Source organism: Haliotis cracherodii, unplaced genomic scaffold (assembly GCF_022045235.1).
Source record: "Haliotis cracherodii isolate W230 unplaced genomic scaffold, xgHalCrac1.p SCAF_8, whole genome shotgun sequence".
Taxonomy (NCBI): Eukaryota; Metazoa; Mollusca; class Gastropoda; order Lepetellida; family Haliotidae; genus Haliotis; species Haliotis cracherodii.
In genome coordinates, this window is record NW_027266341.1 from 12,650,196 (window position 1) to 12,664,226 (window position 14,031).

The 14,031-nt window shown below is 39.1% G+C and overlaps 1 protein-coding gene across 3 annotated transcripts in view; it reads right to left on the reverse strand.

Annotated features, from left to right (window-relative positions):
• Positions 1-14,031, reverse strand: part of LOC139449683 (gamma-aminobutyric acid receptor alpha-like) — a 100,205-nt gene that overhangs the window by 18,667 nt on the left and 67,507 nt on the right. For 2 of the 3 annotated variants that reach the window (XM_071231182.1, XM_071231181.1), the window contains exons 2-4: positions 6,799-6,854; positions 5,618-5,730; positions 2,882-2,949 (exon numbers count right to left, since the gene is read on the reverse strand). In XM_071231182.1, the coding sequence (XP_071087283.1) occupies positions 2,882-2,949; positions 5,618-5,730; positions 6,799-6,830 (213 nt within the window). In that variant the 5' untranslated portion in view covers positions 6,831-6,854. The remainder of the gene's footprint in view (positions 1-2,881; positions 2,950-5,617; positions 5,731-6,798; positions 6,855-14,031) is intronic. The other variant, XM_071231183.1, reaches the window with a different exon arrangement.

Genomic DNA, 14,031 nt, shown 5'->3' on the forward strand with positions numbered 1-14,031 from the left:
TTCAGGGGCGTCGTAGGACTATTGCTGAGAATTTGTTTGATAAATGTTACAACATTAGACCTCAGTAAAGCTTTCAAAAGTTTTATGGTAGACATGTAGAGAATATTTCCAAATTTGACGCACCGCTGACAAAAATGATTTCCGATTCAGTTACCTTTTTTTAATTGTACCACATGTTGCAGTGTTTTGTCACGCGAACATTTGACTTGCCTGTGCATGTGTTTGTGACGGGTGCCACTGGTGGGGCAGGATACGCTTACCTTTTCGCGAACACCTGGTATCATCACTATCTGATAGTGATTAATAAACGCATATTCATGGCCTTGTCTGGTTTCTTTTGAATATAATAAGCGTTTTGTCGCTTTTATTTATACCGCAGTGGTCATATGACGATGGTATGTAAGTAATCGACACAAACCAATGATTGATAATATAAGCAACCCTCCACGCCTCCTGCATCTTCCCGAGGCAAGAGAGTTAACTGACTTTAAAAGTCCAGTTTCCACCCTAGCCGAACTAGGCTGGAATTCCTGGGCTCGATCGTAGCGCCACCAGTGGCTATTACGAGTAATGTCCTTTCTATGCCTCTCCTATTGACCAATCAGATTCAAGCTCTCGTATCACTTGCATTTGTTTCAAACAAAACGGTGGCGCCCAGTCAAGACGATCTGATCGATAATCAAGATCTATATTGTGATGAAACGAGTCTTACATGGCGAAGTGCATCAAATCACGTGAGAACCTTGATTAAAAAGATGAATAGATTTAGAAAATATCTGTTGACAACGAGTTAGCGGTCGACCAAAATCTGCATGACACTTTACGAACCGAATTTCGATTTCGGTGCGCGATTTTGATTGGACTATGACTCGTTAGCCCAGCCAAAATGTAACTCCATAATACCAGCGACAAGGGTGGAAACTGAACTTTTATAGTGAGTTAACTCTTGCTTCGGGAAGATGCATGAAGATAGGCATGACATACCAAAGATTATGACCATCACAACCGAAATCACCACAGTCAATGTTAGTTTTAGAAAACCATGAACGTAGGACTATCTACTTCGGACAATGATGACTTCATCAAAATTGTAAATTGTTCTTGAAATAAACCAAGTTAATAATCTTCGCATATTCTCTTAATGGTGACCGCCTCCGTCAAACCAAAGACGTTGAAACACGGTACTTGATGTTACCCTATGGGATCGGCATTAAGAGGATAAAACAAGGAGCGTATAAGTGCAATGCTCTTGAACGGAACGTTATTCCCCAAGTTACCCCCTCACCTCCTAATGGTAGCCACGCATGACATTCGCTTCCAGTCGAACATATCATAAAATTGGAAAAAATCTTGAACAGATACAAAAGTCTTTCAGTTTCGTTCATGTTTTGTTGGCCATGTGTACAACTGTTATTATTGTTTGACCTGATTAAAAAATAAAATCCATGAAAAAAAACAAGTATCAATCCTCGCAGGGTGCGATGTATGTACACTGTCCCTTATTCAATTAACCAAAGATTCGGTCGATAGCAACAACTACCAATTTTTCATCTCTTTTATTGCACTCCCTACTTATTCCGTTCGACATATGTCCGGAAACCAACGTAAAAACACACCGACTGACACTTAATCTGATGCGGGAGGATTTTTTGCAATCTCCAATGCCAATCTAGTTTAATTAAAGTCAGATAGCTCTCGCAAAATCTAGAAAATTAACCGCCCTGAATGTATTTGTTGGACCCCATGATGTCATGTTCCGCGAGACGCGAAGATAGATTGGAACTAAAAAGTGCCTTCCTTAAACACATCTAGATTAAACTGTCAGTAGAAACACACCGCCTGGCTAATAGATACTTTTATGTATAGTCCTCGCTCAGACATAGCCATTGAGTACATTGTTAAACATGTTGGGTATTACTATATAATTGTACTGTATATCATAACGCTGATAGATGGGCAAAAAACATCAAGCTGACCCTAACTAACATTATTCTTCTTGAGATGCCTTTCAAAATAATAATTCTTCGGATGATGAAACATCCATGGTTAATAAGGTTAATATAATGGCATTTGAACAAAATAATGTTTTGCCAAGAGGCAAAATCATGATTCTTTAGGTTAAATGAAGGTCTGGTGATTTAAGCATTTGTACGGACTAGGAGACAGTAATGTTAAATAAATGTACATGCATGAGCCATAGCTGATTTCTAAAGCCAGATTTATAGGTTAGTAAAGCCGATAAGAAATATTATCACATCAAACACATATATAGAAACAGTGATGAGCACTTATTACAGTTTTCGCCTTATTGATTTTTGTTAAACTATTTTATTGAATATATTCCCACGATACCTCGAGACACTAAGGATCTGAAACTGCATCTAATACATATACAATGATGCAATATAATTAACCATATCCAGGCCTGTGCTAGCGGACTCACATAGGTACCTGTTCAGCGTCACAGAAAAGGACGTGACACTTCATCAAGAAAAAATCGCATATATGGCGCGGTTGTTGTAGAATGTTCGTGTTTCAAAAGAAACCCCTTTATCCACAACCAGCTATATAAAAGAAAGTAAAGTCCTTAAGTCCCAAGTAAATGCTCTCTAAATGTTCTTCACCGCAGGGAGATATAAACGGATAATGTGTGTTATGGCCAAGATTATTGTCCCGTCAAAGGAACTGAAAAGCAACCAAAGAATAAAGCCAATAAGCATTTCCTTGTACACCACGTTCAGAAGATCTCCGCCTGGTTAAAAGGGGATGTTTCATTTAGGTTGGGCATGATGCTTTGAGTTTGACCAGCAACCGCTTGGTATGGCCAGAAGCTTGACGTCGACGGATACTAATATGTTTTACAGCCTGACGCTCCACTTACCATATCCTTCTCTGACATTGGGCCCATGGATCGAACCAGGATGTCTGTCTTCACGACGAGAGGAGGACCTGGAAGATAAATTGGACTCGAACACTTAATGCAAGGGGGACGACTTGAGTACAGTGGGTTCGTCGAATGAATGAAGGCTGTTAGCACTGAATTTGTCAAACTATTATTCGGTGTTAAACTCTGGAAACATAAATCATTATCCGGTTGCAAAGAGGGCGAGCCCGAGTTGAGACAATATCAATCAATGTCGGTTTGGAGCCATTGACAAATTGTCCTCATTTGGCTTGTAAGGTAAACGTGTCCTTGGGGAACAAATATATTAAGTTGGCAATACTCCGGGGCAGTTTCCTTAAGAATCAAATTTCGGGTTTATTGCAGTTAATTAAATTAATAAGTCGACAGATGCCTTTCTTCACCCTGAAGGAAATTTAAATTATGAAGAGTTAACGGAACACGTTGTTGAATGGCCATAGCATGGCATGGTTATATATCAATATTACCGTCATGGTGGAATTCATCCTACAACCGACCACAATGCTCAATTATGTGTGTCTTGGAAGTCTCGAGGGACAACCTGGTGTAACTCCAACACAATCAATGATCATCTCGCCCTAGGTTTATGGTGCGGTAATCCTTGGAATGGTGTCACATAGTTCAAATGTAAATTAACGCAATTAGTCCGCAGAAGAGGTATGTTACATTTATCATATGCTTTATATAAATGTTACAGGTAAAGGCTGAGTCTGATTGGAAACTTCATGAGGCAACAATACAGCCAGTAACACCGCTACTACTACTACTACTAATAATAATAATAATCAACCAAGCGAGGTGCCATATCAAATCGACCCAGACTCATTTTTTCTAGGAGTGACTATCTGAACGACTACTGCATCGAGTTTATGTACAGTATGTTGAGAAATTCAGCAATCTTGCAGTCCTCCGTTTCGATGAATTCAGCTGGATTGAAAAGTGAAACAGAAGGCTTTCTGTTTGCTGCTCAGGACCATGTCACTTCCAAGTGGAAACCGTCAATGTGTGATTTTGCATCAAAATGTAAATATGAAATGTAGATCATGTTATGAATTTAATGAGCTTCCAACACATTGTCAATGGATTCCCACCTTTGGCTCAAACACAGTATCTAAAGAGACGTGATGGAGTGGCTCGATCATTTTATTACCGTCTTCGCAATGCTTGTGGTTTTGACACAGGTTTATATGGAAAAAGGTGCATACAAAATTCTTTGCAATAGAACCAGCTTCAGACGTATCCAGGCCAACAAACCTGATCTTGACCTTTTTGACAAATCCAATGAAATCATTTTCTGTCCCTTTTGACACTGATGTGATTGACAAGATTCAGCAAAAACATGGCAAATATGCAGACCTCTCTTTCGAAATGTCACGCTTGCATCCCAAGTACAAAGTTGACCGACACCCCATTGTTTTCTGTGCCTCCCAATCTGTTGACTGACATTGGGAGAGTAACCGTGTTTGTTACCAGGAATACAGCCCTTCTGACAATCTGGGTAATGCAGATGCCTGCAAGTGTTGGGGAGTCTTCACATGCTCCGAAAAGTTCTAGGTGGGTTCGACTCGCTAGCGCTTCCTGTGAAATGTCCCATTCGCTGTCTAGGCTGCGTGTAGGGGGGGGGGGGGGGGGGGAGGGGGCTAAAGGCCCTGAGCTGATAATGAGCCAAAACCAGCCTGACAGTGCCAGGATCACCCTCTTTGCCCTCTTTGCTGCATTTTTTTATTTTGATCTGTTCATAATAACAGTAATAACAAAAATGTCTTATGGTGTTGATAATGTTAATGAGGAGGAGGAGGGGGGGATAAGTGAAACTGACCGCCACACAATACTCATATTGTCATTAAAGAATGTTCCATCCTGGGTTCTATATACAAACTTGATATGCTTATCTAGGTTCCTTCCACAAACATTGGATGCAGGCGGAAGAATATAGTTCCTTGAAACGTTTTCTGGCAATTACGTTTACGCCCTAATGTCTCCCGATGTACCGAATGCTGACGAATTCAACGACTACATAGTCACAAACTGGGTGGATTATGAAGCCAGATTCCCTCTTTCGCTGTGGAACCATCACCAGACATTCGGCCCAAGGACCAACAACAACCTGGAGGGTTTCCACAATCGCCTCAATGCATCACTGAATCATCGTCATCCTAATCTCTACAGGTTCATCAAGATCATCAAGAAGATAGAGAAATCTGAGAAGACCAAGCTATCTCAGTTAGACCTAGGTGCAGCTCCACCAGCAAGAAATCGTGTGTACAAGGAGATTGACAATCGACTTTCCAGACTGAAGGATCAGCTATCCCAGGGTGTCAAGACACCACTCCAGTTCTTGGATGCTGTTGGCAAACTTCTGAAGATGGATTAAGGTTGTGTCAGTGTGACAACCTCGATGTGATTTGTGATGTGAACTGTGATATTAACTTTAACTTAACTCTTAGTGGCAAATATGTTAAAACAACGGATTTTAGGGATGGATGAATTAAAATGTTGAATGAAATAAAGTAAAAGAGGGTATGAAGCATCTTGAGCCATTTCTTTTGTCTATAATAAGACAAGTCCATTTTTATGATAGGGGTTAATTACCTGATTAACATATGCAACCAGGTATGACATTGTTGTTTTAAGGTGTCTCACAACTGGGCTGTCTTAATAATGGGAGGAGACCGAATGATGCCATATGCTCACCTCCGAAACCCGGTCTCAGTCGTCTGTCATAATCATCCAAGAGACTGTCTAGCAGCGTCGTCATATTCATACCTCCCCCATAGTTCCAGGCAGTGGACGCCGCGACCTTCAGTCTTCAAGGACATACAAGAAATGTAAGTCAATTGTCTGATGTAACCTTCGTCAGCTCACCGTTACACGTCTTGCGTGTCAAGAATTACTGTAATAATTTGTAACAAAAATGATGTCCGGTGCAGTTCCCTACTTTGACTTGTACCATATGTGCCTGTGTTTTGTTTTTGTTTTTGTTTTTGTTTTTGTTTTGTTTTTGTTTGTTTTGTTTTGTATGTATGTTTGTTTGTTTTGTTGTGTGTGTTTTTTTGTTGTTGTTTTTTGTGTTGTTTTTCTTGTTTTGTTTTTTTTTGTTTTTTTTTGGTTTTTTTTGGGGGGGGGTCAAATGAACAGTTGTGTTGCCTGTGCATGTTTTTGTGACAGGGCAGGATACGCTTACCCTTTAGCAGACACCTGGTATCATCACTATTTGATAGTGATTCATAAACATATGTTCATGATATAGTCGGAATCGTAAAATCGACTTTGCTTTTAGCAGAGATTTCTTTTGAATATGGAATGGGTTTTGTCGCTTTTATTTCTATAAATAAGTTTTATTACATTACTGGAGGCAGGGATGGAATAGTGGTCTGAGGCGCCGCTATTAGTTGTGTAGACCTGCGTTCCTGCCAGAAACCTAATGATTGTGGGTTCGAGACCCGATTCGAACTGATAATATTTCGCGGTTTGTCAGCTCCCGTGGTCATGGGGCCTAAGACTTGTGTCAGTTCGTGATTTCGTCTCATATGAAAATGACTCTCACTCACTCACTCACTCACTCACTCACTACTATTACATTGCTCTTACTGTTATTAATATCATTTTAATAGTTTCTTCAAATAATTACAAGATGATGTGCATATATGCATTTATGTAAACTAATGTAAAATCTCTTTAATTCCAGTTCTTTTATCTCGACTTTATCCTTTGATATACTCGATGTATCGTTTATTGTGCCGGCAGAATCATTATCAAAATTTGTAAAATGACGGTACACCTTTTGTCGGATAATTGGAAATATTTTGGAGTAAACGATGTTCCATTACCGTGCGTAAAAAAATAAATGTAAACATTCAAAACAATTTACTTACATTAAAATCGAAATCGTTAATAAACTCTCCATGGCACTTTTACTGGCTTCGATCTCCTGAAATAGAAAAAAAATATTACGTTATCTCGTAAACAGATTGCCAATACGCCGTATACAATACTCTGAAACAACCCAATAACACTTCAAACAGCATTATGTGTTCATGTTATAACACACTTAGTTTTTCCATGACACAAAATACACCCAAAATTGTTATTTTTGAGAACTTCACACGTTACGAACTGATTTTCTATTCCCCCATGCTGCAGGAAATAACCACTCTCAGGTATTAGCTATAAAGAAGAGAGGTAGTGTCACTATCTCAGGACCTGATCGTTACTCTAACTCGCAACCTTTGTTCGATCTAAAACCCAATAAAGTTAAGCTCCGGCATAAAACATAACAAAGGCTCATACGGCCCCTCGAGGGGTCTTACAAGGGCATACTCGTCTGAGAATTTTGGCAATAATGTATATTGATTTGGCTCTTCTGTCCAAATCCATACCGCAGAGTGAGTCATTTGTTTCCTTCGTCAAGGCAAGTGTTCTTAATTTAAGTGATAAAAGACCACAGAGCCACCTACTGCCAAGAATATTGCCCTGGCCTCTTAAAGCAACCTCAGTCTAATTTCCTTAGCCTGTTTCTCGTTTAGTGCTCAACGGAACTATCCTCACCTTAATGATTCGCTGTGACCAATATTAGATTTTGCAATACAAAAACCCAGAGAGACGCCCTGCTTACATTTCTTCTACAGCACACCATTAAAGTTTCGATTAAAGTTAGAGTTATATAAAGACCTCATCATAAGAAACATGGCAATTTCACACCTGCTGAGAAATTTCCACATTACCAAATGAACACAAATATGTTTTTATGTTACATTTTGTATTTGTTATCAGATGAACTTTTCTAAACCTAATTTGCTGCAGATTGGTACTGTCACGGAAATATAATTGCAATGTATAGCGCAATGACATTATTAACTATCTCCGAAATTCCTCTACTGGTATAGTAATAGTGTGAACTGCAGTGTATTGAAAATCAGTACTGCAGTCGTGCATTACATCTACGTGTATGGTAATAACACGTGGTTGATATGAAATACGTTACTTTAAGTGTCAATTTGATAGCGAAAGGTACCGCAATACTTCATAGGCACAAGTAAATTATACGCATTGAAATGAGAAAGAATGAATTCATATGAAATGAAATTGCGTTGCGGTATTAACTCTACCAGTGATCGTCAATGTAGGTTAATGATTTATCAATTTTATTTTGTTTGGACCATTTTCTTTTTCTGGTAAAAGAAGGATTTACGCATGTGAATACATGTTTATAATTTTTTTATTATAACTGAGAACTATAGCTGGCCACCTTGTCATGGATTGTAGCTGAAAACAACGTGATTTGAGTCGATAGGACAGGACTATATTACACTCATTTCGCTCTCATTACACATTAGTCAGCGAGGTAAGAGGTACATACAGATGCAGATGCCAGGCACATAGACAGTATTCCTCCATACATAGATGTTCGTGTTCAATATGTACACATATACATGTATATATATTTCAGGAGGGACCAAACGGTTACAGGTTTTTCAAGAATCTATTGCTTCCTGAAACAATTACACTTTTTCAAGTATATAAACATAGATATCAAAGCAGGGGTACTATGGTGCCAAACATCCAAGAGTTAAGGAATGGATGACGACTGGGACTTTGACACAGTAATCTGTTCCTGAAAAATGATAGGGGAAAACATTTGCCATTATGTCTTACTACCAAAACATAAAAAAAACTGTGGGCAAAAGAAACTAAAAGCATATATATATATATCGGTTGATTTCAACATATGTTTGATTTTCAATTGAAAATATCTTATTTAGCGACAGTATAATCCAAAAAAGTAGTAGGCTGGAGCTTAGTCAGAACTCAAAGAATACTTCTACATGGTAATATTTTTTTTATACAACATAATTATATTTCAAACTTTTTAAAACAAAAAATCGCATAATACATAACTACTGATAGGTATCTTAGACATCTTATCTTTATAATTCAATAAAATTGCTTTTTCAGCACAAAATTACCACATTTCAAACATGGTAGGGATCATATGGCTGTAAATTCATTTCTTACCCCAGTCTTCATTGAACAAATATTTTTACACAAATTTACCCAGGCACAGATTATTGTTAATAAACTGTTGCAGGAATGAGTGAAGGTTAAATGTACTACATTCATAGAGCCATAAGTTGCATTCAATTTTTGATTCGCTTCAGTATTGATGAACCTACTAGTAATTGAAATTGAACATTGATCTTTGATCTCCGAAATCTCAGATACCTGGGATATGTTGATATGATATATCTGATATATTCGCGGACTTTGAATGTTTTCATTACACTACATATAAATCTATATATCCAGTATCAAAGGATTGCTGTCCTAAAATGACAGGCGAAATGAAAATGTTTCATTCATTTCATTATAACGCATAACGTGTTCAACTTTCCTGGTTTTCAAAATGACGGTATCAGCTTAGAGTATCTCATTAACATTTACGATCGTCTAATTTCGTTATATATTTTCATTTCACTGTGTTCCATTAGACTCGAATTCATCTTAAAGTAATTATGTCTATACGATTTTAATCTTTACCCAAATGATACTTCCCAGAATACCATGCAGCGAACAGATGACGTTATATAAATAGAGACCGAACTACAACATAATGTCACAGTCATTACAACAAATGTGCTCTACTGTTGACAGCTGTGTTCTTAAAGAGACCATCGTTCTTGATAATCCTCGTCGTGATAATACTGAAACACTTCCCTATCACTCACTCACTCACTCACGTTTGCATTCTTACAAGCCATCTGACTTCTCAATAGTATGGGCACATTGGTGGTCCATGAGTCTAAGAGATTTCAGAGTGACCTCCCTTAGTTATGCCAGGATCCACTCAATGATCAAGATTCACTCAATCTTTACAAATCTGTCAAAATTTTGTTCCATGGCTATGCGGTTCATACGACCTGTGTCATTTTGTACGGAGACGAGATATTTTTCATATACCGCTGCAAAACCAGATATATTTTTTAATTAAAACTATGAGCATAAATGTTCTTTATAAATTACAACCTCGCAAAATTCCTTTCATTTTTTTTCTTATTTTTTTCATAATTATTTTTTTCAAGAATGTTTTTCGTTTTCGATGAATTCCTGCTATTGGACAGTCCAGAAACCGCCTTATGACACCCTCACAGGTTATTCACTTGTTTCGCCGTCACCATCGACTCTGTTCGCACCTTGACTTGTCACAATGTATGCCCACAGACGTCCACGGGATGGATCAATATCATTACCACACAGTTTATTTCACGGACAATAATTATTTGTACCTTGTGAAACCCTAATGATAAATGTGTGTCCAGTGTTATTAGCAGGATGAAAGGGAGTTCATGAGCTGGACTTTCATGTAAACCCTTGTCCGACACTAAACAGTCCCAAGAAATAGATTTTACTCAAGTGAGGTGGACAGGGCGATATTTTAAAAGTGTGGCCAGTCGCTTCAGCTTAATTGAAAGTTGTGAAAGATCATTCCGACCGTAAACTGTTTCTCACCCTCCTAAGGCCACATGTTCTCATACACATGTACGTGTTATATTGCTGAGTGCTGCTTTTAAAGACATTATTCAGGCGCCGATGAACCTCTGGTAGAAGGGGAAGATTTATACCTCCCTTTATAAAACTTTATTATGAGACGATCAAATCTAGCTGATGAATCTGGTTAGATGAGATTTTGAGACTAACCTTCGAGATTCGAGGAATTACTGATTATCTGTTCCGAACCTGAAACTGTCAACAGTATTTCATGAGTGTTGGATCATTTGCGAGGTACATTCTTATATTACCTATGGTCATATTTCCTGAGTAAAATATAGAAAATGTGTGAATCCGACCACAGCTCAGTAAATATATAATTGATGGAATGACGTCACATAAAACCGACTGTTACGTCATGTACTAAGGATGTTTGTTTGTTTGTTGTTTTACGCCGCACTTTAGCACTATAGCAGCTATGTGACGGCGGTCGGTGAATAATTGAGTCTGGAGCAGACAATCCAGTGATTGATATCATGAGCATCGATCCACGCAATTGGGACCGATGACATGCATCAACCCAGTCAGCGAGCCTGACCACCCCAATCCGTTAGTCACCTTTTACGACAAGCATAGTCACCTTTTACGGCAAGCATGTGTTGCTGAAGACCTGTTCTACTCGGATCTTCACGGCTCGAACTGAGGATGACCTCATCTTCTATGTGACAATGTGTTGATACGACAACACGTTCCTATAGGCACGCAGTGACAACAATGGTTGAACTGGCATGATTACGAAAAGACAAAATTATAACGCTAAGCGGGAATTACTTAAAATAATTTCAGTGGTTTGTCTGTTTTGTGTTTGTTTGTAACTAAACGAACCTTGGCCAAACAATCCAATTATTGACATCATCAGCAACGATCTACGCAATTGGGATACGATGACATGCATCAACCAAGTCAGCGAGCCTGACAACCCGATCCCGTTAGTCGCTTCTTACGAAAAGCGGACACGTTGGTTGCTGAAAACCAGGAATCATCTTTTGGTACTATAATGAAACACTATAAAGGTAACGACAAAACAAGCAGTATCAGCATCGTTCATACCCAAACGTTGTTAACGGATTTATACAAATAATGCTACCTCCAAATATCCATGCTGATCTCCTGCTAACTATGCATTGTTTATTTAATATTCCCAATATTTAACGGAATGAACGTCAGTGTAAACGGATTGATAAATGTTCAACCTTTTTCGTCCAAGCCATAATTGCAGAGAAGTATGGTCCCAGCTTCCCTGATAAATCGTTTAAATGTCTTACATTGTGAATAATGTCGTGACTTACACAAAATAGATTTAAGCTTTTGATGACTTCTAAAAACGTATCCTGACTTGCACGATTTACATGTATAAAAGATTTATTGGTCCTACGTTCCCGACATTGTAAATTCTTCACAGATCGATCAAGTCACGATACGTTTTTAGGAAGTCATCGAAAGCGTTTCACCAAAGTGTAAAATATCACGGGCTTAAGTTTGGTTCTTGGTTAATTTTGAAAACTTTTTTTTAAGAGATAAACCTTATTTATGTCTAAGATGTGACAGGTATTGAAGGTTAAAGGGGGACTTGTCATGTTTGAATCATACCATTGAAAACCCATTTTAGTATCTCCAACTCACTTATCAGTATGTACACTGGGATAGACAACACTGGACTTTGAGTAATCCGAATTTCTGTCAAATCCGGACAACATTGACGGTCCATCTAACAATGAATAAAAAAATTAAATTAATTAAAAAATTTAAATCTTGCTAGTACCTCACTAATTCGGATCTCTCTCTAAACCGGACTAGCCTTTGGGGCAGCCTAGTGGTTAAAGCGTTCGCTCGTCACGCTGAAGACCCGGGTTCGATTCCTCACATGGGTACAAAATGTGAAGCCCATTTCTGGTGTCCCACTGGTGATTGTGCTGGAATACTGGCGTAAGAACATACTCACTCACTCATTCACTAAACCGGACGTAAGAAATCGTCCCCCTTAATCCAGTTCAGGCAGATTCCACTGTACATCTATATAACACTTAATGCCTTTCAACTTAAGCTTCAGGGTCAGATATAAATTACGATATATCTGCATGCATACTCACACTGCATCTGCCCGTAGAGCTTCTTAATCCCTACTAGAGAGCTACTTGAGAGTCAAGGCGGCCCCCGTCCTCAGAGGGGGAGGAGGGGCAGAATCAATAGGTGACTCCGTTTGTGAAGTGGCTAAATCGCCATACCCATTAATTACAGACCATGTCACTGGAACACATGGATGCCATCCTATCCTCAATTACAGAAACATCACCCTTGTATAATTCAGTTGGACACTTGACCGGAGATTTACCTGATAAAATTACAATCTGGATTTTCTTCCGGAATCTAGTTTAACGCATTCACTACCATATTGGTTAGGGTTCACCGATTTGTATATATGCCTCTGTTTTCATTTCTTAATTTAAAATAAGTAATGTTCTACACTTCTACAGATTGAGACATCTATTATTCAACGTGTTGATGTATTCGGAACAGCAGTACATGAGTCAATACTGCCATAAGGACATTCGTGGTCAGGCTCGCAAATTGCGTGGATCGATGCTCATGATATCAATCATTGGATTGTTTGGTCCACACTCGATTATTTACAGACCGCCGTCATATAGCTGGAATATTGCTGAGTGCGGCGTTAAACAACAAACCAACCAACCAACCAATCTTGCCAAGCAAGACGACCAGTCCTGTCATATTGGTCCACAATGTATATTCACGGTTTTCATATTTGGCATAAGCACACCATGGCCAGTATCAGATTCGACGAAGATCAGGTGTCTCTGCTGTCACAGTCGCGGGTGCCGGATTTCGCTGTGCCGAGTCTCTGCCTGCCCGGATCTGCTGATCGCAGTTTCGAATCCCCAAATCATTTATGATTCTCGGTTTATCAACACCTCTCGACCTCGTGAGTTTTAGCAAGGTGGTAAACCTCTAAGGCCTACGTCACTTTGGGTTTTCCTTCCACATTAAGCTGACACGCCGTGATATAACTGCAATACAGTTCAAAGCAGCGTTAAACTAATCTCACTCACTTACACAAAATCAATACATATTAGCAGATGATCTAATCGTTTCTAGTATCTGATGTCAAAGGACTGAAACCAGTGTCTTATGACTGATGTCGTATTTGTATTCAATGATATTCCTGCAGACAAGGTCCTACATACAATACCGCCGTCATATAGCTGGAATATTGCTAAGTGCGGCGTTAAACAACAAACCATCCATCCAACCTACATACAATTAACCAGTATCTGCACCATACAAAGCACACAGTTGGTGACCGCCCCCGTGGCCTAGTGGGTAGTGCATGGAGAGCGGGGTTTAATCCCCGGTCGTATTATACCAAAAGAAGTTTAAGGATGGTACCAGATGTTATCTCGCCTCTCATCCGGCATTAAGGAGGTAAGACTAGGACTGGTCGGCCCTGAGTCAGTATACTGTGCCTGAGTGGTGCATACATGTTAAACTGCAGCATGATATCTCAGTGGGCTAGCACAAAAAGACCAGCATTACTCAGGACCAGT